The 23999-nt window shown below is 41.3% G+C and overlaps 1 protein-coding gene and 1 long non-coding RNA gene across 2 annotated transcripts; one reads left to right on the plus strand and one right to left on the minus strand.

Moving 5' to 3' along the window:
* Positions 1-823: 823 nt before the first annotated feature.
* LOC146503920 (uncharacterized) lies at positions 824-9415 on the minus strand. The gene is made up of 2 exons (XR_014868649.1): positions 2292-9415; positions 824-2230 (listed from the first exon to the last, which is right to left on the minus strand). It is a non-coding gene; the product is annotated as an uncharacterized LOC146503920 (long non-coding RNA).
* A 492-nt stretch (positions 9416-9907) lies between these two features.
* egln2 (egl-9 family hypoxia-inducible factor 2) lies at positions 9908-23525 on the plus strand. Its single transcript, XM_085130460.1, has 6 exons — positions 9908-10203; positions 10907-12372; positions 20194-20313; positions 20514-20650; positions 21486-21553; positions 21684-23525. Exons 2-6 carry the CDS (start codon positions 11143-11145, stop codon positions 21734-21736), a joined length of 1608 nt encoding a protein of 535 aa, XP_084986586.1. The 5' UTR covers positions 9908-10203; positions 10907-11142; the 3' UTR covers positions 21737-23525.
* The last annotated feature ends 474 nt before the right edge of the window (positions 23526-23999 follow it).

A 23999-nucleotide genomic window follows, 5' to 3' on the forward strand; every position in this document is an offset into this window, starting at 1 on the left:
GCTCTGTCAGCTGAAGCTGTCTGGAAATCTCCCCCGTATAGTGAAACGGGCCTTGGATTTAACGTTCTCCGTCTCCGCTGCATGAGATCACTTTCCTGCAGCACTGTTGACATTCTCAGGCTGTTGTTGTGGGTCCAGCTGCTGTAACATTTGGTCAGGGTCACATCAAAGATGGTAGAAGGGAGAGCAAAGATGGTAGAGGGGAGAGCAGGAGTCCAGGTCAGCCTCGGCTTTCCGGGCCGACAAAGCAGCCTGTAATCAAGCATAAAGAGAAAAAACAAAAACAAAACAAAAACAGATGAACAGGAAAATGATGTTGTTTTGGCTGTGTTATTCAGAGAGGGGCCAGGCCCTGTGTCAGCCTTCTCCCCCCCTTTTTTTTGTTTTTTCTCACTATATAATCAAGTCATGACTCACCAAGTTGACAGGACAACACAGGTACATGTTAAAATTCTTAAGATCATGTTTAATAATTCAAAAAAGGAATTTTTATTTCATTCAGTAATCTCTTGTATTAATCAGTCAGAGGAAAACATGTCACAATTTGACTCTTTTAACCACTAAATTTGTTATTTCATCACTGGTTTATCATACCAGTGTCTTTCTTTTTGAAGTCAAGTTGTTGTCCTGCAACCCAGAGAGTTTATTTGTTAGTAGTGGATAAACTTTATCATTTAACATCAGGTGTATGTTAAGTTTCGCTGCTTTAACCTTGCTGGAAAATCTTCACGTGTTCATGAATGTAAGCTGTTTCTTCATTGCATGTATGTGCGTTTGTGGGTGGGTTATTTTAACTTTTTTCTCAAACAAGGCATTTCTCTAGTTGTGTGTGTTTTTAATTTTGTTTCCCAAATTTTGATTTCCCACCTTAAATAACAGCATTCCATGTCTTCAGCCAGGAATTAGAGCTTGCTTGTGAGATTCAGGGACACATGGTGCCAAAAACAATTCAGTGAAAAACTTGCCTGAACATTTCCAGTGATGGTAGCCGATAACTGGAGAAGAAGATGTCCTTTAAGCTTCTTTTTCGGGTGGGGACAAAGTGAGAGGTCAAGCTGTAAAATTTTGAGCCAGAGCTTGGCCTGTCTGTCGTCCCAATTTTGTTAATCTATCCTTTTGCCGCTGTACTCAGGTCTCCAGGTTGAGAGAAATCCACCTGTATTAAGAGACTAAAACATTCATTTACTATTTTTCTTACAGCATCCATTTGGTTCATCTGCCTAGATTTTACTCTCTCTCGGTGCATAGTTCACACAGTCAGGCAGTTGCCTTTTATGGGCATGCAAGTTTCCGGTCACTTACCCCCAGCAGCTGCAAAGCCGTCTCTCCCATATCAAAACCCAGCCAAACATTAAACATTCACCGTAGTCATTCAAAACTTTATTTGTAATATTGTAATCAGCAAAATCAGCATTTTAATTACAGGCATGTATCATTGTTTGCAAATCATACTTATAAAACTCAATAACACGCTAAACAGGAAGTCCTCTGTGGGCTTCAAAGCAGCCACCTCATTTGCATGTTCACACACTATCTAAAAATAGCTCGCAGCGCTGCAGCGCGCTGTCGTCACACACAGCCTCGTTTCACACTCAACTCTCTATTATATTACAAAGACGTCTTATATTTACAATCACTCTCAGGCCTGAAAGTTTTAGCGCCTACACAATTTTGACAAATTTAAAATAACGGGTCCAACCGAAGAAAGTCCAACTTTTTTGTAATCAATTAACCAGTATCAGACTCTAACTGTATCTGGCCTCATCTCTAAAGTCCCTAACTCAATTTAGAGTGTCCAAAAAAGCGCAGATACCGTTCAACACGGTAAGTGGTGCAACCACTAGTTATTCTGGAGTGCCCCAAGTTCCACAGTGACCAACTGACTATCCCTCAAAGAGGACAAGGCCTAGGCGTCCCTGGCCTTGGCAAGCGTTACCTCTGAGCACTGCGCCTCCTAGTGGACTCTAACCACCGTTCTCACAAAATTTATAATACTTTTAAACAACAGACAACACCCAAAAACAAGAGTATGACTGAGGCAGATGCAACGTTATGGACAATGGAGACTCTAACTCGCAACATGGCCAACACAGATGCAATCCTTTAGACCAATGGAGACTCTAACTCACAAAATGACCAATTCCCTATCAAACTACCTGAGCCTCTAACTCAGTATTATTTTCCTTTATCTTGGGACTCTAACCCAGTATTATTTTCCTTTATCTTGGGACTCTAACCCAGTATTATTTTCCTTTATCTTGGGACTCTAACCCAGTATTATTACTTATAACCTTACTTCCAGTTTCAACACTCATGAGATTTTTCATCAAAATCAAAACAGACACTCACCGGCAACTTTTACTGAATAGACATTTAATTTTATCGTCCAATTCAGCACACTTCGGATAAAATCAACAGGCCTGTGCCTACCTCTTTTATAAAGGCGCCTGTCCACTCAGTTCGATTGCCGGATAATGTCTGCCCGTCTGACCACCTTGGACCGTCCAAGCCTCCAAAACTTCCATACTATATACACGTATGTCATTTTTAATGGATTAGCTGTATATTTGTGATTAAGTTTGATGCTGTAGAGATGGAAGTCATAACTAAAACTGACAGTATGTTGCACAAGTTATTTGAAGCAAAGCTAGCAGTACAGTTGCTCCTCCAGTTCTCCCGATTTACATCTTCACCAGCCTCTTTCACTCTCTGTCCTCTTCTACCCCCACCCCTTGCCCTCATTTCCCAATTTTTTATTTTAAAAGCCATATTCATATTTTAATCATATAGTCTTTTCTTTTTGGGTTAAAACCCTTTTTGTTCTCAGTTTATTGTTTTGTTTGTTTGTTTGTTTTATTATGACATATTCTTTTTGTGTGTGTTCGGAAATATTTGTCTTTCATTAGCTTCCCATTTCAGACCAGCTCATCACTCTGTCTTCTAGCATCCATTTACTAAATTTCCACCTTTGTGTAGTCTTCTACAATATTCCCCACTCTCTCTAAACAAATATAACAGAAATTGTCTGACACTCAAGTCCTGCTCGCTATTTTTAGAGTTAGTGTACATTTCACTGGACTAGCATGACCTTCATCATTTGTGCTGTCACGCGTCCAGCAGCATTTGGCTCTCCTTTCTCAGTTTTGCTGGTCTGGACAAGTGAAACAAACACTTAAAGAGTTTAACTGTGTGTAGGACTGACCATGCAGCAAAGCTACTGCACTAAATAATAAACAAAGCTGTGTGGCTATCTGCCAAGGCCTGATTGTGTTTGTTGTGTTTGTGCCTTTGAGAGCATTTTTAATGCATAATAATGTGGCTTCCTTGGTCATATTATTATATTTTCTACTGTCAGAACATCCAAGAAGTCTGTGTTCAGTTTTCCAGGTGACTGAAATTATAGTGATAGAAAAAAAGTATATTTATACTTATGTTAATTTTAGCAAATTTCTGTGTTTGTGTGATGCATATATACAAATCTATGAATGCAACTTGCTAAATAACTTCACCTATTGATCCAACTATTGTCTGTTGTTGTTCCAAAATTAAAGCCATGATGCCTAACTCGAGGTTTTAAATGTAGGTCACAAAGCAATAAGTGACCTCCATTTTTATCTAGTTTATCAGATTGACACACATAGCAACATAAAAAAAAGTAAAGAAAAAACATAAATATTGTTACAGACAAAAAATCTGGTGTAGTATAAGTTTGCATTTAGAGCAGAATAGGTGAAAAGTTGCATCAGATTTTTTGCTTTTCAAGCATGGAAAGAACATCAAAACCAAAACAAAAAGCTAAGATAGTGCACTCGCAGGTCTCAGCTGTGCGCTAACTCTTTGCTTTTCTCCTTGCTTTCTCCCTGTAGCAAAGATGATAGCAAAAAGGAAATAAAAGGACAGATAGATGGATGGAGGAACAGGAAAGGGGGAGATGTGTATACGTGCAGAGCTGCACTAGTCTGCGTTACATAGTCTGGGGGATTCCAGCCAGCTGCACTGGGAGCACTGACCTTGGCAGCTATTGCTCTGTTTTTCAATCGGCAGGACAAACCAGCGTTAGATGTAAGTGTCAGCTGGTCAGACAAATGATTTACTGACATTTACTGACACAGACTGGAGCTTAACAAGTCAGCGCACGTGTGACCGGTGCAGAAAAAGAAATATGTGTTTTCTGAATGTACTAATGCGCTGTTTTCAGCCCGATCATTCACTTCTACCTTACTTTGCAAGCACTGCAATACAAGTTATAGAATTCTCTGTGCCACTGCTACAGGATACAGGATGGGAAGTTCTCGGGGTTATTTAACGGTGCAGGTGTGTGAATGTGTTTGTTTCCGTTCTTGTTTTTTCCTTCCATTTTGGAGCTGCTTTGCTTTTGATCTCCTGGGAGTCCTGATTTTATTTTTGAGGTGAGCTGTTTTCGCTGACAATAACTCTTGCACTGATTTATGGAGCCTGCATGCGAGGTCAACCATTTATGCACTTGTTATATCACCATCCTCTGTATGTCCTCCAAAGTCTGGGCTAACTGTTCAGACTCTAGGAGCAAAGCAGGAACTTGCTTACCCTTTACCCTTTATAGTCAAAGCCAGACAATGAATCATCCTGCATCTATCACTGCTATTAAAGCTGTAAGCTGACTGCTCTGGTTGCTTGCCAGCAGCAAATCTTGGAGGGCCCGTGTTATTTTGGTGTCAACTCTGCTTACCATGTAGGCTGTAAGATTTGAAAATCACCTAATTAAGACAGATGCTGAATTGTTAAGTCCCATTAAGCACATTATCTTTTCCTATGTCTATAAGATTAGAGTTAACCTTTGGGCAGCAGCACTCTCACGGAAAGTCACACACTTCCAATGATATCTTGTTTTTCCAACACTGATAAAAGTGTCCCACAACTCCGTGATGAGCAACAGCGAAACATATTGATGGGCTGGTCAATACGACGACCTTTCACCCTTACTTTGTGACAACTGTGTGAACAAAAACATGATCGACAGACAACAACTGGAACATTTCCTAAATGGTTTTCATGTTGATCCTAAAAATATTGGTTCTTATTAAATATAGTGAGGCATCTTTTTCTAGTTTTACATTAGCCTGTGAGCTTTTAACAGCCAGTTAGATTAATGTCATGGAATATTTAAGACTTTAAAGGTATTCCATTACTCGAAATATCATACATCAGGTGTTTTTTATTTATTCTGCCTGTTTGATTTTACATAATCATATGATGTACATGTATTGTGTTGTGCTGCATGTTTTCAGCTATGAATAGAGCAAATTTCCCTGCTGTTATATAAGCTGGTTATGACCTGAGTCTTCGACAAAGGATGCTCTTTTCGCCTACACTGATGCAGTAACAACAAAATCTGGAATTCAGTTTTGATCTCTGACTGCGAAGTGTTCTTTGCTCAGCCGAGTTCAACGACTCGGTAAATATGTGCCCAGACGCAGTCGATCAAAAGCTTCACGGGTCGCGTCGTAACCTTAACCTGTTTAACTTCATCAGTCCTTCAGCTTCGTCGCAGCGTGTGTGCTCTTCCCCATGAAGAGTGCTTAAATAAATCTATTTTTTTATTTTGCTTTTCTTTCAAAGAAGTAGACAAGAAGCCCAATATTGATGTCATGTTTGCACACTCACGAGATTATCTCCCTCTGAATTTTATCTTAAAAGACTTTAAACAGGAGGTGACAACAAGCCTGACTCTGTCTACAGGTAACAAAATCCACCCGTCCATCATCTTCAGATCCCACTAATCAAGCGTTTTTTTGCTTTTTTAAAAATTTCATGTGATTCATGTGGACACAATCAAAGCACTGAAACAGGTTTTAGGTGGGTTTTGTGGTTTGCTTAAATCTCATCTGCCTGCCTAAGAACCTTGGAGTGAAACCAAGCCTTCAGTAAACACAGAGAGCAGTTAATTTAATCTAAGCTTATCCAGCTTTTGATAAGAAAGGAACTGGTTGTATTTCCCACAAAGTTAAAGCTAAGATGCTAAAACTCACAGTAATTGACTTTGTTTATAGCAAACACACACACACACACACACACGTATGCAATGGACACTGTTTTGCATAAACACAGGTATACGCTCATGTGAAAAAGAACATTTTTGTAGGGCTCTGCACAATCCTTGGACAACTAAGAACAACCCATTACTCTTATTTATACTTAATTAACTCTGTCTCTCATTCCTTGCTTTTGCACATTTTGCTCTGTTTGCATTCTTATTCTTGTTGGCTACAAATTTCATTTCACCCCATGAGTGCATGGAATAGCAATAAAACTCATGAATCATTATTCACTTTCTTGTAGAGCCACCTTTAGCAGCATTAACTTGGTAAAATCACTTTCTGTATGACTTTATCAGTCTCTCACATCATTGTGGGAACATTTTCTTCTTACTCTTCTTTACAAACTTCAGTGTTTCAGCTCATTGTGATTTGTAGCCTTTCATTTATGCACAACTCTTGTAAGGTCCCGCCACAGAATTTCAATCATGTTGAGGTCTGGACTTTCTCTGTGCCCTTGAAGCACCTTGATTCTTTTTTTCAGCCCTTCTGTTGTAGATTTGCTACAGTGCTTGGGTTCATTGTCCTGTTGCATGACCCAATCTTGACCAAGCTTCAGCTTTCAGACAAATAGCCTCACATCTGACACTAGAATATGTTGTAATTATATAGGAGTTCATTGTCGACTCAGTGATTGCAAGGTGCCCAGGTCCAGTGGCTGCAAAGCAAGCCCAAATAATCACCGAGGCTTGTTGAGACTGTGATGTAGCTCTGCAGTTGTTTTTTGTTTGTTTTGAGCATTGAAGGGTCTGACCTTAGCGGGAATTTGCTGGGATGTTCACTCCTGAAAAGATTCTGACATTCTGCAAACAGGCACCAGAATAGTCCAGACTAGTAAACTGTCAAAATGTCTGCTTTTATAGAGGTGCTAACACTTGCTGATGATCAATACATTGACTGCATTTGATTAGCAGCATCTGGCTGCTACTTACAATCTTATTTCATATTGAAGACATAGGGGTGTGTTTCGCAGGACCGCAAATCCTGTAAATACTCCTGTAAAAACTGCAACTACTCTACTGCGTAAAGTTGCATCATTTTAGATGCATACATTCCAGCAGCTGTAAATGTGCTATTAATAGTCTGTTATGGCATCTTAAGACTCAGTATGGGTCCATTAAAAAGCCATTACACGTCTTTGTATGTGCATTTACATACAATGCATAGCTGCTGATATTATCACGAGCATTTCACATGGCTGCTCTCCAAGTCCATACGATTATATAGGGCTGCACTTGAAACACAGGATGCATGCGGCATGCCAATGCTGTGTCAATATGCCCTGCCCCTAATCCCTCAGGGTGAGGTGTTAATCCAGTGCCCATACCCTTGACCTGACCTCATAACAGAACATTACCTAATTTCCTTTTGCTCTGCGGTTAAATTAACTATAAAAAGTCAAATTAAATGCAAATTAGATTAAATTCAGGCAACCCCCCTCCACCCCCCAGCAAAGTGTCTAACCAAACCCATGATAACTACAGATTGAGAACACTTTGATAAGACTTTGCACTTCTGACTTTTGCACATCAGCCTCTGTGTCATGTGTACAGATGTGTGCCTAAACGTATGCAGACTTACAGTGCTGTGAAAAAGTATTTGCACCGTTTCTGATTTCTTCGTTTTTTGGCATATTTGTCTCACTTACATGTTTCACATCATCAAACCATGTTAATGATAGACCAAAATAACCTGAGTAAATACAAAATTTGTTTTTTGAATAATAACTTCATTATTTAAGGGAAAACCGCTATCCAAACCTACCTCTCTCTAACAATTGGTTTTGAGTGTGTTTGACTGTGGAATGGTATGATGTTTGTGAAATATTGTGTTCATTTTATGCCAGACAAGACAAGACTCAAACCTTCCAAAAAGTTCTATCTTTGTCTCATCAGCCCACAGAAGATTTTCCCCAAAGCCCTTGGGGATCAAGAAGGCATTGGCAAATGTAAGATGAGCCTTTTTTGTTCATTTTGGTCTGCAGTGGTTTTCTCCTTAGAACTCTTCCACGGATGCTGTTTTTGCTCAGCCTCTTTCTTATTTTTGACTCATGAACATTGACCTTTACCGAGAGAAGTGAGGCTTTTACATGTTGTTTTGGGTTCTTCTGTGACCTTCTGTATGGTAGGCTGGCCACTCCAAGGAAAGTTCACCACTATTCCAACTTTTTGAAACTAATGTGCTGTGCTGTGGTTCACTGAAGCCTTAGAAAAGACTCTGTAACCTTTTCCAGAATGAGAGATGTCAATGACTAGGTTTCACAGGTTTTTGTTTTGATTGTGGCATGATGTGTCACTTTTTGACATCTTTTAGGCTACTCAGCTTTGTCAGACAGCTTCTATTCAAGTGATTTCTTGATTCACCACGTCTGGTGGGAATCGGGCTTGATGAGGCTATTAAAATTGAACTCAGATTCTCATAAATGGGCCTAATCCCAGTTAATCAATGATTTAACAAGAAGGTAGTTAGGTTTTTACACAGAGCCAGGTAGGTTTGGATAGTTGTTTTTTTTTCTTTCCCTTAAAAAATGGTAAATGGCTTGTATTTGTATAGCGCTTTACTAGTCCCTAAGGACCCCAAAGCGCTTTACACATTCAGTCATCCACCCATTCACACACATTCACACACTGGTGATGGCAAGCTAGATTGTAGCCACAGCCACCCTGGGGCTCACTGACAGAGGCGAGGCTGCCGGACACTGGGCCCTCTGACATCTTAAATTTCCAAATTATTATAAACTCTATAGCAGGGATGTCACATCATTTGACTTCTATCTTAGGAGGGCTGAACCAGTGAAACTTCTCTTTCTCTCAGTGTAAAGAAGTTTAACCACACGTTTAGCAGTATGATATCTAAACATAAGCAAAAGAAGTGCAGTTTCAACATGCAGTCTCTGTTTTTGTACATGATAATGCTTCTGTAATAAATAAATGAAACCTGGCAGCATAACTCTTCAGTCTCTTCAATGATCTGGGCTTAGATTGTAAGAAATAAATGTTATTTATGTTATTGCCCAGACTTCCAGTTGTTATTTATTTGTTTATTCATTCATTTATTTTACCAACTTTAAAACAATAATAATAATTATAAAATGTTATATTAATGTTTAACTATTAAGTGTGTTAGTGTACTATAAATAGCCATAGAGGAGGTCTTTATCTGTAGAATCAGTTTTGAAACTTTCCCAAAGCTGTCCAGAGGACTGGATTCAAATCTGTGCCGGCCTTGGACTTGTGTTGACACCCCTGCTCTATAGATGCTGAGCTGCTGTGGCATCAGCTGAACTTATATTGATGTTTTTATTATGTTTTATATCAGTATATAAGGCGTGGGCATTTGCAGAAAACTATAAAGCCAGCATCTGTGTAATATCATCCATATTATCTGTCTAAGTACTTGATTTACAAATTGCATGCATTTTGATTCTTCTGCTTCAAAAGCATGCAGGTTATGATTTTAATAATTATGTAAACCAGAAAAAATCACATATTGATATATACGGTTTTGCAGATTAAATATTCCAGCGTTATTTTGTGAATATTTGCCCCCGACAGTGTAAAGACAATACGTCTGATATTTATCCTACGTTTTTATACTTTCGAGTCAACTTTTCTACATTCTGGTATTGTTTAAATAAATATCAAAATCTTTGAATCACATAAACGCATTATTTTCTATAGTATTTTTCTTTCCTCTCGCGGACGGTTTATGTTATTGCTGCTATAGGTCGGCTATAGTAGCAAGTAGTCACGTGGCCGGCCTGCACGCATGTAAACGGCAGTTGGAGCGAGACAGAGAGAGAGAGAGAGAGCTGTGGGAGGAGGCGAAAGAGAGTAGGGGTGGGGGGAGGCAGACACAAACTGGGGGCGCTCACCGACACAACGGGGAGCGCTTTTTTTGGTTGTTTTGAATGCGCCTGGCGGATCTCCGGGCTCCTCTTTTCGCCCCCCCGCCCGGTTTAATGTGTCAGGCCGCCGTTGGCTGCCCTCGCCACCTGGATATTATTTATAACCGACAAGAAAATTGGATGGGACGGACGCACGAGCTAGACAATCCCGGAAATAACATGCGTACTCTCAGCCTGTCACGTACGCTCGCTGAGGATTTGCATTGCTGTAGGCTGCCGTAGGTAAGCAGTGGATTGTGCTTTCCCGGCGAGAAATTTCAACGCTTTTAGACCCCATAACCTGCATATTTAACTTATTTAATACTCTGTGGGACGTTTCTCTTTTTTAATGGCGTTCAATAAACCGGTTTAGTCTTTCACTCTTTTTTTCAAGGGGCACTTAACAATAGTGGTGCTGCTAAGTTGGTAATGAATGGCAGACAAAGACGAAATATAAATAATTTAATTGGTGTTACGCCAAAATTTAATACACTTCACGATGTCGAAGCTTATATTGAAAGCTCCTTTTATAGTGCTCATTTTGTCTTATATTATATTTTTTATTATTTTCGTGTCCATTGTCAAGGTGGTATAGCCCAACTGTGTGTAAAAGTGACTTGTTTTGACCTTCCTTCTTTGTAATGACTAAAATCTGGGTATAAAGCTGCAGTAAATATTAGCCTGCACATTTTTTTCATTTTCTTTACACTGATAGCATATGCTTAGGGTTGTATTTTTATAAATGTATAGGCTGCTTCTCTGGCACCGTTTTCTTGCTCCCACTTAAAAATACTACGAGTAGGCCTATAGAAATACCGCATATAGCCCAAACTAGGAGTTTGTTGCACCACATAAATATTAGGAATTATTTCCCTCAGCTCGCTGTGACAGGTGGTCTGCACTGTGCTATTAATAGGTCTAAAGTGTATCGTTTTGCTCTTCACAGAAATGCCCAACACACTCCCAGAATGTATATAAGACGCAGAGACAAACAAACACGCTACTTCAGAGTATTTAAACCGGAGAAATGGGAGGAATCAAAGGCAGCAGAGGAGGACTTAGTCATGAAACTTCCATCGGTTGCGCCAGGGATCTTCTCCCCCAGAGAGAGCAGCAGCGGCTCAGCTAGAAAATGAGTCGAGGACGTGAAGTACGTGCGCATCCAGCAGATGACGAGATGAAATGGAGAGTTTGGAACAGACGGACCTTGTAAACCCAGCCCGCGGATCCGTCGCAGTTTCACACTCGCAGGACAGAGGAGCGAACAGCAGGCAGTTTGTCAGCGGACCGACAGAGATTCACCACACGCACCGGACGGACATGGGGCTTAATGGCTTATGTGCGGCGCCGGTCGGCAGTCCAACCGCGGCGGAGTTGCTCGCGGATCTAGCCTCTCAGACTGACTCCCCGGGAATCACCACCCCAACGAAGCAATGCAAAACCGGCGTGCCGCTCTACAACGGCGGGGTGGTGTCGCCGTCTGCAACTGTAGAGGGCAACCACTCAGGCATTTTGGCTCAGACGCCAAATGGTTACCCTGCCCAAGTAACCGGGGTGGAGGGGCAAACGGAGGGCCCCGGGTACCCCCTCACCAGCAGAGCCTGCCTGATGGAGAACGGGGACTGGACTGCTCATGAGAAGCACCCCTCAGTAATGCGGAGACTCAATGGTGACTTAAAAACCAGACAGGCACAACAGCAGAAAAAGAGATGTGGGGAGAATCGGGAGATTGGGCCAGAGACTGTTAACAGCCAGAGCATGGGGTCACCTGGACCAGGAGGTTCTATGGACCCAGTATTCGCTTCAGGGGACTCGGACTGGAAGCGGAGAAGGTTGGTAGATGGAGGCGTTGCAAGCAAATCCACAGAAACCAGCAGAGTGGCTCGAGCAGTCGCCCCTCTCTCAGTTGCTGTCAACTGTGGCAACAGTTCCCATTCCAACCAGTTGGCTTCCTTAACCCACGCTGCCCCTCATAATAATCAGCACAGTGGGCACAGTAAGGTGGCTTCTTCAGGCCTTTCAGCTGCACCCGGGGTACATGCTGCCCGTAACCCACCACTTCCTGCAGGGACTGGCTGGTCAGCAGAGCGCATAGCCAAGCAGTACATCGTCCCTTGCATGAGGTATTATGGGATTTGTGTAAAGGACAACTTCCTGGGCTGCCAGCTGGGCGACAGAGTCCTGGAAGAGGTGGAGACTCTAAATCAGAATGGGAAGTTTCGCGGTGGGCAGCTGGTGAGCCAGAAGAACATTCCCTCCCTTAACATCAGGGGCGACCAGATCGCCTGGGTGGAGGGGAAAGAGCCTGGGTGCGAGAACATTGGAGTGCTGATGGCTCACATAGATGAGGCCGTCATGTACAGCTCTGCCAATGGACAGCTTGGGAACTGTGTCATCAACGGACGCACTAAGGTGAGAGGAGTGGGGGAGGGGGGTGCGGGTGAGAGGTTTTAAAAGAAATGTGCCAGGGAAAAACGGAGGACAATAAAGGATGCCAGAGTAGAGCGTCAGTCTGACCTCATTGAAGTTGTGCTAGGCTGTCTTGTCTGCCCTGCTTTACCTTCTATAATGCCGACATGTGGGTAGGCAAACACACACACCATCGCACCACATGGGGAGAGTGCGCAGGGCTCCTGCTGATAGGATGTCAAGATGAGCCCTGTGTTTGTAGCACATGCGAGAGGGAGGGGCTGCAGTTCTACTTGCACTAGGTTTAGGCCTGCCGAAGTTTATCTCCCCGTCCTAGTCCCTGCCTTCATACCTCTGGCACCCTAATAGAAGAAGAAAACAAACTCGGGGGCTGTATCTCCTCTGCCATCGCTTTATCTCTGCCAGAATTTTCTATCATCACTTTGACCCACACAAACATGGCACTGGCATGGCAGAGGAGTGTTTGTTTTCATTTCCCTTATCTTATATCTCATGCCACGTGAGCAGCATATTTTTTTCCCCTTATTTTACTTTAGCATCACTACGTGACCCAGTTTTTCCATTGATATTTTTCAGACACAGTGCACAATCATCAGAGTGCGGCCCTTAGGAATGAGCCCCACAATTACAAAATACTTCCCCAATAGTTTGGAAAAACATTGTAGAAGAGCAAAGGAAAAAAAAAAGAATTGAACTTTGTTAGTCTTTTTCCATGTGTTTATCTCTGTGTATATCTGTTAGGGGCACTGTATGCTCTCCCCCCTGTCTGTGTTTTACACGCCAGTCTAGGCTGGGGTTTTTTCCCCCTTTGTTTTTTTGTTTTTTTTACTCCTGTTGAAATGCATAACCTTTTTTATGTGGAAAAGACGTCCAGGATGGCTCTTGATGTTGACCAAATGTGATCTGATCTGACAAAATAGACACATTAGTGCTCTGCATTGTAAAGCTGTTGCCTGCAAGCTGGCAACCACACAAGTCTTTGCAGCGGTGTAGCAAAGTAGCCAGCATTTATCTTTATGTCTGTGCAAAATATAACACACAGATGTAAAAAGTTGCTTGAAACCATATTAAACAACTGTTTTGTTGTTTGACATAATAAAACATGGATGGATGGAGATTATTTTTTCACCTCTATTTCCATAGTGCTTCCTCCACAACCTTGCTAACTCTGCTCAACTGCACATAGCACCCTGCCCTAAATGCACGTCTTACCATTTACGTCAGTTTGAGACGGTGTTTAAACGAGGTCTGTTGTGCTTATCTCACTGCAGCCGCCTTTGCTCCCTTAGACTTGGGCCGACAGCGCTTCTTCAGTAAAGTGAAGCCACTTTAACGTAATGCCTGAGCAGAGCTGTGTAAGGGTAACACATGCCCAGTTTTCCACAATTACCCCCATCCCTGCACTTCAGAGTGCAAAAACGGTAACAGTACGGTCTTGTGCATTGCTGTTGAATGGCATTCTGCCGTGTAGCCTGTCTCACGTTAGAAAACACTCTTTATCTTTTGACACTTTAAGCTGCAGCTTACTTTCATGACAGAAGTGGATTTATCTTTGAAGTCAATAATGCATCGAAGGTGTTACTTCGATCTTGAAAACAACAACAACAACAAAATAGCAAACACTTAACCCTGGAAGCAGTATGCAAATCTTCAATGCAGAACTTTAATGCTGTAAATGTAAAATGTGCTGATTCCAGTTTCTGCAGTGCCATGAAATTAGGAGGACAGTGAGTCCATCTTGGTTGATCATTAGATCCCACTGTTTTATTGTGAAGGATGTATTGTTGTGTTTACTTTTACCTACTCGGTCATTTATTCTCTCTTAGATGGTATAACAAACCGAGTGATCCCTTGGTGAAAATGTTCAAGACCTAAACGGCAGTTGTTCCCGGGCCAAAATCACATTTTGCGCTCTTGGTGCATAAAAATAAAAGGAAAAGGCCTGTGCTGCATAGTACAAAATGTCCTGACGGGGTGTTTGTGTGGATTAGTGCGAGAGACAGCATTGCAATAGGTGCAATTGTGGAGTGAGCATGAAAGAAAGAGGAAGTGATAAGGAAAGGAAAAGAGGCAGTACAGATACATGGAAGGGGCACCGTGTGGGTACTTTGGGGTACGTCCTCTCGTCTCATTGTCCAGAGTGCACTTGTATTTTTTTTCTTCTTCTTGGTGTTCTGCTCGTCTTCTCGTCTTTTCATTTTCTCCACATTTTCATTTCCCATGTCCTTTACTCCCTTTCTCCTTTCCCGTCTTATCAAGCCCCTTATTTGCTACTTGGGCAAAATATTTCCCTGCCGTTACCTTGGTAACAGGCCCATACAGAGTAGAGCTGCGCATTGTGTATGAAAGAGATGAGGAGAGGAAAAAGAGGGCCTGGCAATGCCCAAAATAATGCCGCACCAGCAGTAAGTAGCACTTTTTTCCCCCAAGCCTGTCTACTGTTAGTCAGCAGAAGGCCGGTTTCGCTGCCTGTGAGAACATATGGGGGGGAGGGCAAGGATTATAGTGTTAACAAAAGGAATGGTAATGTAGTTTACATGACCCAAGGTGATACTGGGAACGTCTCAAAGATAAGAGATGGGTTAGAGGAGATGTGAACGTGCAGTGGATCAGGGGGTAAAGGGAAGACAGTGATGAGTAAGCGAGAAAGGGCGATGCAGCAGAAGCTTGGCATATTAGGACTGTCTGTCTTCTGTAGTAAAGTGTCCTTAGATGCCCCTCCTAGAGCTCAGCAGTGCCACCGTGCAGGCAGGAGCCAGAAGTCATATACTAACACACAGGCTAGTCACTGAGTTCCTAGCATGGATGGATGAATGGTTGGATTTTCAGTTTTTAAATCAATTTAATTTCCTTTCGGACAATCTAGATGATAAATAGAACCAGATTTTAGTTTTAACAGATAACATTTGATTTCCCTTTGATGACAAGTTGGTGTTTATAAGGACGCTCACCTATCATTTTGAATGCGTCTTAATGTGATGTTATGCAAGGTCCACTACTCTAAAGGACCCAGGCTTGGTGCATGATATGTGGACACTGCAAGTGGAGCTGCCAGGCACCGCTGCGCTAATTTTTTATTTAAAAAAAAGAAATAGTGTATCGTGTACATACAAATGCTAACACCTACAGAAATAGTCGTTTGACTGTGTTGCTTAGGCTAATATTCAGGGCTGACTCATACATAATGAGTGCAACTGTGGCTATAGTGTGACTGACTCATAAGGGCACAGCCTATGATCTCACCATTATTTTTTTTTTATTGGTTTCCTTTGTGTTATGTTCACACAACCCCCAGTAATATACTGTAAACACTAGAGGCTGTTTATTATATTTGAATTTGATTGTGTTTCTAACCATTTATATCTTGTCATGCAGCAATGTCTTTAAATGTGATAGTGCTGTGTTGATGTGATTCAGCTTTAGAGGCTCACATTTTGTAAACTTAATGACAAATTTGTTTTGTTTTTTTTTAATTAGGCGAGGGAAAGAGGAAGATATATGCTGCTAGGGAACAATTATAGAGTTATTGTTTGAACTCACCTAGTCCAGGTCACGCCACTTCTCACACACTCTAAAACCATCCTTCAGCTTATGAGCAGCAAACTAGATGTGAATCTGGCTAAGCAGCGGGCCGTGACATCAAACTGGAAGGACGGCAGAGATATGAGGTGGGAGTGGCAGAGCAGTTCAGCCTTATTCCGTTTTATTCACCCGGGCTCTTATCTCATTCTCAATTTGGAAGAAATTAATAATCTCTTTTTCTGCCTTATATGAAATCTCCTGCTCTCCCGGCTGCTTGTGAGTAATCAGTTTTGAAAATGGAGCAAAAATACTGTGCTGCTTGACAGTTAGTGACTCAGCAGGTCTCAACTGTGGAATTGAAAAACATTTGTTTTACCGAAGAGTCCTTGAGCAGCTCCAAACATTCACCATCAAGGACTTGTTGACTTTGATTCATGTTTTCCATTCATCCGAAAGGGCTCAGGGCTGCCACACGGCAAAATGTGGTGGAGCTTGAGGACTTCTTTTGGCCTGCTAACACACTTCTCTTATGTTTTCATAGCATAGAGTTTGGGAGACATGCACAAGGCTTGTGGGATCCGCAAGGGACTTTAAAATAGTAATGTTTGCAATCGTAAGGAGTAACCGAACTGTGCAGTCTATATCTGTTGCAGCAGATGAGTAATATGACTCAAAGAGGATTTTAAAACAGTTTACTTGAAGGTTAACGAATCCTGAAATGTTTATAGAAACATAACTACCACCAAAACCCAGAATGAAAACTTTTTCTTCCTGAAATTCTCCTTAGCGTTTGGAGTCATCACAGTCAACTTGCAACATTTTCGCTGCTGTGCGTCACACGCATAAAAATGCCTTCCCTCTCTTGTACTCGATCACCTTGGCAAACGGCAATGCCTGTATTTGTTCAGCCATCCCCTCACCCAGCCCCACCTCCACCATCATTCCCTTTATCTGAATATGCATGTGGCATTGGAGTTTATTTTTGTTCTCCTCCAGAACAGCTTGTTCTGCCTGCCTGCCCGTCACCTGGGTATCTACCCAGAGCTGCCATTAGAGCATTAATGCTGGTCCCGGGCAGGCATGTGGTTGGTGCCAGTTAGACTTGAACTTACTGAGGGCAGAGATGAAGAGCTGAGGAGGGCCAGAAATGACAGATAGGATCAATTTGTGCTGTTTAGCTGACCGAGTATTGTGTGTCTGTGGGTGTCTATGCAACTGACAGGTGTAGACTGATGCAATGTGGATGTATATGAAACTTATTTGAATACTATCGTTGTGTTAGAAAACTTTTTTTTTTTTTCACCTCAGGTGGGTTTAAAGTTAAAAAAACAAACAAATAAAACAATAACTCATCTTCTAAATTATATACCCTTCTTGTGTACGCTTTGATAGCCACAGTGTATCTGTGTGTGTTTAATGTGTTTATGCTTCAGGGCTAGGGCTGAGATGCCTGGTGTGGCATATCACATGTTAATTGTGGTTAATTACAGCTGTTAAGACAGTTTGTGGGCATTTTGGGGGGAAAAGAGGGTTATTTGCTGGGAAACCATACTTCCTCGAATACATGCACACCCAAAATATTTACACTCATTGTTAAAAAAAATCAAATTTGTCATTGAGTATCAAAATGTCTGGTATGCCATTTTCCCATTCTCAATAGCCGCGATTCAGATGATCACAAACTGCCGACCAGAATCCACTCTGCTTCAAAGATAGCTGCCATTAAAATAAAACTACTTATAAAAATTATACTCATAAGTATTCTAAACCTGAATAGTTCCCTTTTTGAATTAAGTCAAAACCAAACTATACCTTTATACAGTTTGCTGTCTGTTTAATGACAGAGTGCATATTTATCCTTTGCACAACAGAGCAGCTTCTTGTCTGCACAAAAGGGCACGTACCCCCACAAGACCGATCAGCTGTTATCACTGTGGTACAAGGTCAGCAGCAGAAGGTAATATGTGAACTTGACAGTGACAGCAGGGTGCTAAAAGTAGACTCCTGTCTGGTATTTTCTTCTTCTTGTCACTGTTTGGCATGAAGATGTTGCCAAGTCAACAAGTAGAGGTCCTAAGGGTTAGCACATCAAAACAAACCATCAGATGTTCAAAAAAAGCTGAAAATGACCAATTAGAAGGCAAACTCTTTTTTTTTTACTCCTCAGCCGTAAAAGGCTGACGGGCTATTGTCACTTCACTGGATAGGTGGCTTGGACAACTTAGTTTATGACTGCGATAGAATTCACAGAATTAGAGGCGTCATAGGAGCTTGAAATGATGCCATAAGTATGTCTACTGCACGTCATAGATAAGTTTGAATTTCAGTTACCTCAACCCCAAAGTCAGAGTCAGAGGTCATATTTTTCTGAAAATCTTGTAAATGCAATAACTAAAAAAGGAAGTCACCTAGGATTTTCAAATAGATACTTTAGGTCTATCTACTAAAAATCTCGGACAGGTTTGAATCTCACTGATCCCGACCTCAAGGTCAGAGGTCAGGTTTTCTTAAAAAAATAAAATAAAATAAAAAATCTTGTGAATGCAATAACTCACGAACAAGGCGACGTATGGTTTTGAAAACAATGCCATTGGTACATCTAATAGAAATCTCAAGACGAGTTCTAATCCTGGTGACCTTGATATCAAAGTCAAAATAACCCAAGAGAGTGCCTGGTTCTCCTGGAAATTTGTTCCTGGTAAAAGGGTGTTGTTGTTGTTGTTGTTGTTGTTTTTGTCTCTTCCCACTGTCATCGAGTACTTGCTCATAGGGGTCATCTGATTGTTGGGAGCTTTTTCTGTTTGTTGAAATAAATTCTAAGTAAAGCAACACTTCTGATGATCGTAAACAACACACCCAAATATCAGTTTTCCATTTTGTACAATTAGTCTGCTCATTTTGACACGGACACCGTTTGGCACTTGGAGTCGAGAAGAAGAGGTCTAGAGGTTAATGAGCGCTAACTCTGAGCACTGGTCAGTAATGAGAGCAGACAGTTGTTGCCAAGCAGAGTCACACAATCAAGCTCCAGCAAGAGGAGCAGGAAAGCATGCATCAAAGCTCTCCTACACAAAGTGTTACAGTCACTTTTGAGTTTCACAAACAACACAGCAAAAAACAGCAGGTGTGTTTGTCTTAGAAATCTATGTGAGCAGGCTTTCATTCCCTAAGGGTACAAGTTGCACACTGTAGTACAAGAACTTAAACGATAGCGTCAGCTGAGTTAAATCGATACTGCGGCATTGTAGAAGCTGTTAGCAATGAATAATAGCATTGCTCAGCTGAGCTGAAGTGATGCGCTGACTCGTATTGTAAGCTTTGCTTCCCATGCAGAACAGTATAAGTCAAGACAATGACAGTATCTTCTTCTGTTGTCAACCTGGAGAGATAATAATGAAATCGTTACTTTACACGCTGCCAAATGCATCAGCCACAATCTCCGCTAGCAAAAGCTGATGTCAGTGAGTAAGTGAATTAGCTATAGATTTTTCATATATTGAGGAGACTTAAAGCCAGAGGAGACAGTTTGGAAAGTTACTGAAGCACAAATATGCCCCTGTTAATCTGAAGGATATGTCACACAGCCTTGTATGTATCATATTTTGGCACAGCTCTATTTTTTTAGCTCACAGCCACGTGGCCCTGTAGTGGCCCTCGTCTGGAATGTGCATTGAACGAAGGACTTTTCACGCAGGTCTCAGTTCCCTCTGTCTCCCCAGAGAAAGCAGTGCTCTCTCTCACACGTCAAGCAGGGGAAATACCAGCGTGAAACCATTGTTTGCAGATCGTTTCTTTGCTGAACTCTGACATATTTCTTTGCTTTACTGCGCTGCCCACTTAATAACACTTTGGAAAATATTAAATGGCCTGTATTTGTATAGCGCTTTACTAGTCCCTAAGGACCCCAAAGCGCTTTACACAACCAGTCATCTACCCATGCTCACACACTGGTGGTGGCAAGCTACATTGTAGCCACAGGCAATATATGTATGTATATGTATATGTATATATAAATAAATAATATAATATGGTGGTGTGGTTTACTGCAGAGGGGTGGAAAAGCCAAATGTGAGAGATGATTAGAGCAGGAGATGAGGAGGAGGGTTGCTGCATCATTCCTGCACTGCATCACTCGTATCTTCTGCTAGTGGCCGACCTTTCAAACAGTCCTGCCTCTACGTCGCAAATATGGCTGAAGAATAAAAATCAAAAGTTAACTCTGTTTTTTTTCATAATGGTGTATCAAGTTATAACTAATAATCCCATTTCTTCTGTTTTTAGGCCATGGTTGCCTGTTACCCAGGTAACGGGGCAGGGTACGTGCGCCACATTGACAACCCTAACGGTGATGGACGGTGCATCACCTGTATCTACTATTTAAACAAGAACTGGGATGCCAAGGTACATTTTTTCCACTATTTGTTTCACTCAGTTGAAATGAGAAAAAAAGTTAATCATCATTAGTTCATATGTGCATCTAATGTTATTGCATTATTATTGAAATTTTGTATTTGGTAACACGGGTAAACCCTCAGGGATTCACATTATGTACTTTGGAAATAAGTATTTCTGTTTCTGTTATGCATTTGTCTTGTTTGTAGAAACAAGGTGGGTTGCTGCAGATCTATCCTGAAGGCAAAAATGTGGTAGCCAAAGTTGAACCTCTCTTCGACCGGCTGCTCATCTTCTGGTCTGACCGCAGGAACCCACATGAAGTTAGGCCAGCCTACTCAACTCGGTTAGTAACACATGCATATTAATTCATGTAAAATCATGCAGTGGGTTATTGGCAGCTAACTGTCTTCTGTTGCTCAGTTCTATAAGTACATCATAATTAACATACAGTTTAGGCTTTATGTGCAGAAACCAATATATGTTTTTATCAAAACTATTCCAGCAGGTTAAAAAAAGATTAAATTTATATTTTCCCTTCTCTTCCCTCTCTCTATTCTCATTTTACTTCAGCGTGGTCATTGTCGCTGTCTTTCTACAGTTGATTACGTGTGTATAGAAAACTGGGTTTCACATGGGTTGAAGTTTCCTTGATGCTCACACGAGATAATTCGGACCCACTTTACAGACCGATGTAAGCGTTTGCATGTTTACAAGGTCACGTGACACATAGCCTTTTACTCTCCCATCTCTTCTCCTCTGCGTCTTGACTGCTGGGGGGCGAGGTGGGGCCGGAGGCAGGAAATATGTGTTTCCTGAGGAGGTCGGTGGGAGGGAGTGGGGAGGAAGGTTCGATTGCAGGACTCGTGCTGCAAAGGCAAAGACATGAGAGACAGGAATAAACAATACAGCCCCACAGGAGAGATGAGAAACAGCAGGAATTAACCCTATGCTGCCCGTGACGTCTGCGGCCTGGTCGACTTTAGTTTTTCTTTGTTTCTTTTGTGACATTGTGACTGTTACGACCATTGTGTTCCTGCTTTATCAATTTATAAAATTCACCGACAATGTCTCTTTTTTTTTTCTTCTTTCACCCCCCCCTTTTTTTGAGCCATAGTTCTTTGTCCATAAAAAGATGAGCTTTTATTCTTATTTCAGCCTTTACCTCTTGTCTCTTGCAGCTATGCCATCACAGTCTGGTACTTTGATGCCAAAGAGAGAGCAGAGGCTAAAGAGAAATACCGATTGGGTGAGTTTCTTTTTAGTTAAATGCCTGTTTTTACTCTTCTTGGTTGTGAGCAGCGTTACTTCTTGTTTCATTTGGTGTAATTTGTTGCTGCATGACGATTAATATGCCTTTTCTGTTCTTGCATCCATAGCAACAGGACAGAAAGGTGTTCAAGTGCCTGTCACTCAAAACAGCAGGACATAAATCTCATCTAGTGACTGGAGAGCACTCTCAGAGCATTACGTGCCTTCCTTAACTGTTAATGGACGTTGTGATCATTAAGAGAGATGCCGTTAAGCTATTCATCACCGCAGCTCTTCAAGTGTCGGCTGTCAGAGTCACATCACAGCCCGTGATGTAATATTTTTGCTGCCCTATGACCGGGCTGCTGAAACGTAGAGCACAGTGAGCAGGATTGTATGGCAAAGGTCATATTTGCACGTCGTGGCAGAAGAAGAAGGAAAATTACTCGAGCTTCTCACTGAATCGCCTATGAACACAGCAAGCTGAAAAACTTTATTGCAGTTTTTGCCTGCTCAGTTATCAGCGGTGTATTGAGATATCAACGTTTTTACTCTGCTCTCGTGTATTTTTTTCCCAAGCGAAACACAGCGAAGCACAGTAGAAATCAACGCCATGAGATTCTTTGCTCCCTCTCGACTGTAAGACGGTGCCCTTGTCTCATAATGTGGGCAAGACAAAAAAGATGGGCCATGACAACGCAAAGAGTGGCTGTCAGCCACGATGCAGTGGACAGTCGCGCCGTGGCAATCATTTGGTCCTGGCTGAAGGACTAATTCTTGCATGAGGACAGCTCTACGCCGTAGTTTGACACTGTATAGCACACTATGTAGGGTTCATAACATGTGGGCTCTTTTGCAACAGCCTCTCAAAATGTTAGTGCAGTAAAAACACGAATCCAGCATGAACCTCTTTTTTTTTTTTTTTTTTTAAATCTTTAGCAGATACAATGTGTGTGTAACAGATTTTCAAGAAGTAAAGCTGTTCTACATACTTGATGGAGAGTCCTCTGTAAATGACTGAAATTCACGGCTCACATATGAGACAAGAGGCAAGATGTTCACTGACAGTGGACAATACAGGGTTTGAAGAAACAGACGTGTGTGTGTGTGTGTGTGTGTGTGTGTGTATCCAGCTTGATTCTTAACTGTTCTTAACAAAATGGAAACAAGTTACCGTCAGTGTGGATGCTGTTGAACAAATCTACCCACCCCCTCAAAAAAAAGAGGCACACATAAACAAAAGATGGATAGGTAAAAGAATCAGATGACTAAGTTAAACTTAGCAGTAATTAACAGAACGATTAATCTCAGTCAGTCTGTGTGCTCGAGACCTTTTCATATACATAGCACAGAGTAAACATACACTGTATAAATGAACAAACAGCCAGGTGAAAATATTGCCTACTCGTGTGTGGGATTGAGTATTTGTGTGTAAATGTGCGTGTGTCCGTCAGATTCCACTGTCTTGAAGAGGGCTGCAGGTATTGTCTCAGTGTATCTTAGATTGATTGAAGAGAAGGTTGTTTTTTTTAAATTAAAAAAAAAAGCACTTTATTGTTTAAAATTGCCATGCGTGAATGATAGAGGGGGAAAAACATGATTACAAATGTAGATTAATGACTTTATGCTGTGTATAACATGATTCATTCAAATGCAATAGAAACTAAAACGATGAGAAAGAATGGAAGCCGTCTTTTTTTAAAAAAAATTTATTTAATTAAAATGTTTCTGTTTTGTACACGAAAATTGTAATTGATTTACTGGGCAGGGGAGAAAAAAAAATTCTAACCTGAATTGTAGTTTAACTTGCTTTCTCTTCATCTCAGATGAGAGAGCATCTTCCAGTACATTTTTAAATAAACATGTTTTCCAATGCAGTAATCTCATGTGAACTTTGTAAAGCATTGTGACTATAACAAGTGACTTGTTCTCCAAATATCGTATAAATGTGTGCTTATATTAAAATAAAATGTCAAGCTCTTTTTTCAATGTTGCACACAATGTTCCAAGGCCAGTTCACCAAAGTGAGTATCTGTCTTTACACAGAGAGCATCAGGAAACCGATAACGTGTCGGTCCTTATGAGTCATAATAAAAAATCCTAACTAGCAGGCTCAGTGTTGCAGATTTAAATGTTCATAGGCAAGTTGTTAAGGGTATGCCTGATCCAACAAGTGTCTCTAATTAAAGTTTATTATAAAGCGTCTTTTACAAAGTGCCTGACACCAAAACAACCTTAAATAAAAGAAAAATGGCTAAACTGATGCTTAAATGGTACAAGGCCAGAGATATGATTACCCAAAGTGTCTTTAGCTAGAGCTTTTTTTTGTTTGTTTGTTTTTAAAACCTTCTGAAGCAAAATTAAGGGAACAATTAGTCAAAAAGTTTTGGAGCCTCCACCCCAAAACCCCCCAACCTCCATGTGTTTTAAGTGACTATATGGGA

This window comes from Neolamprologus multifasciatus, chromosome 14 (genome assembly GCF_963576455.1).
Source record: "Neolamprologus multifasciatus chromosome 14, fNeoMul1.2, whole genome shotgun sequence".
NCBI lineage: Eukaryota > Metazoa > Chordata > Actinopteri > Cichliformes > Cichlidae > Neolamprologus > Neolamprologus multifasciatus.

Bases quoted from the DNA above. Each gene is read 5' to 3' on its own strand.
- egln2 (XM_085130460.1), top strand. From the start codon at position 11,143: ATGGAGAGTTTGGAACAGACGGACCTTGTAAACCCAGCCCGCGGATCC. The intron at 12,373-20,193 runs GTGAGAGGAGTG...TTCTGTTTTTAG, and splicing joins TCATCAACGGACGCACTAAG to GCCATGGTTGCCTGTTACCC. The intron at 20,651-21,485 runs GTTAGTAACACA...TGTCTCTTGCAG, and splicing joins AGGCCAGCCTACTCAACTCG to CTATGCCATCACAGTCTGGT.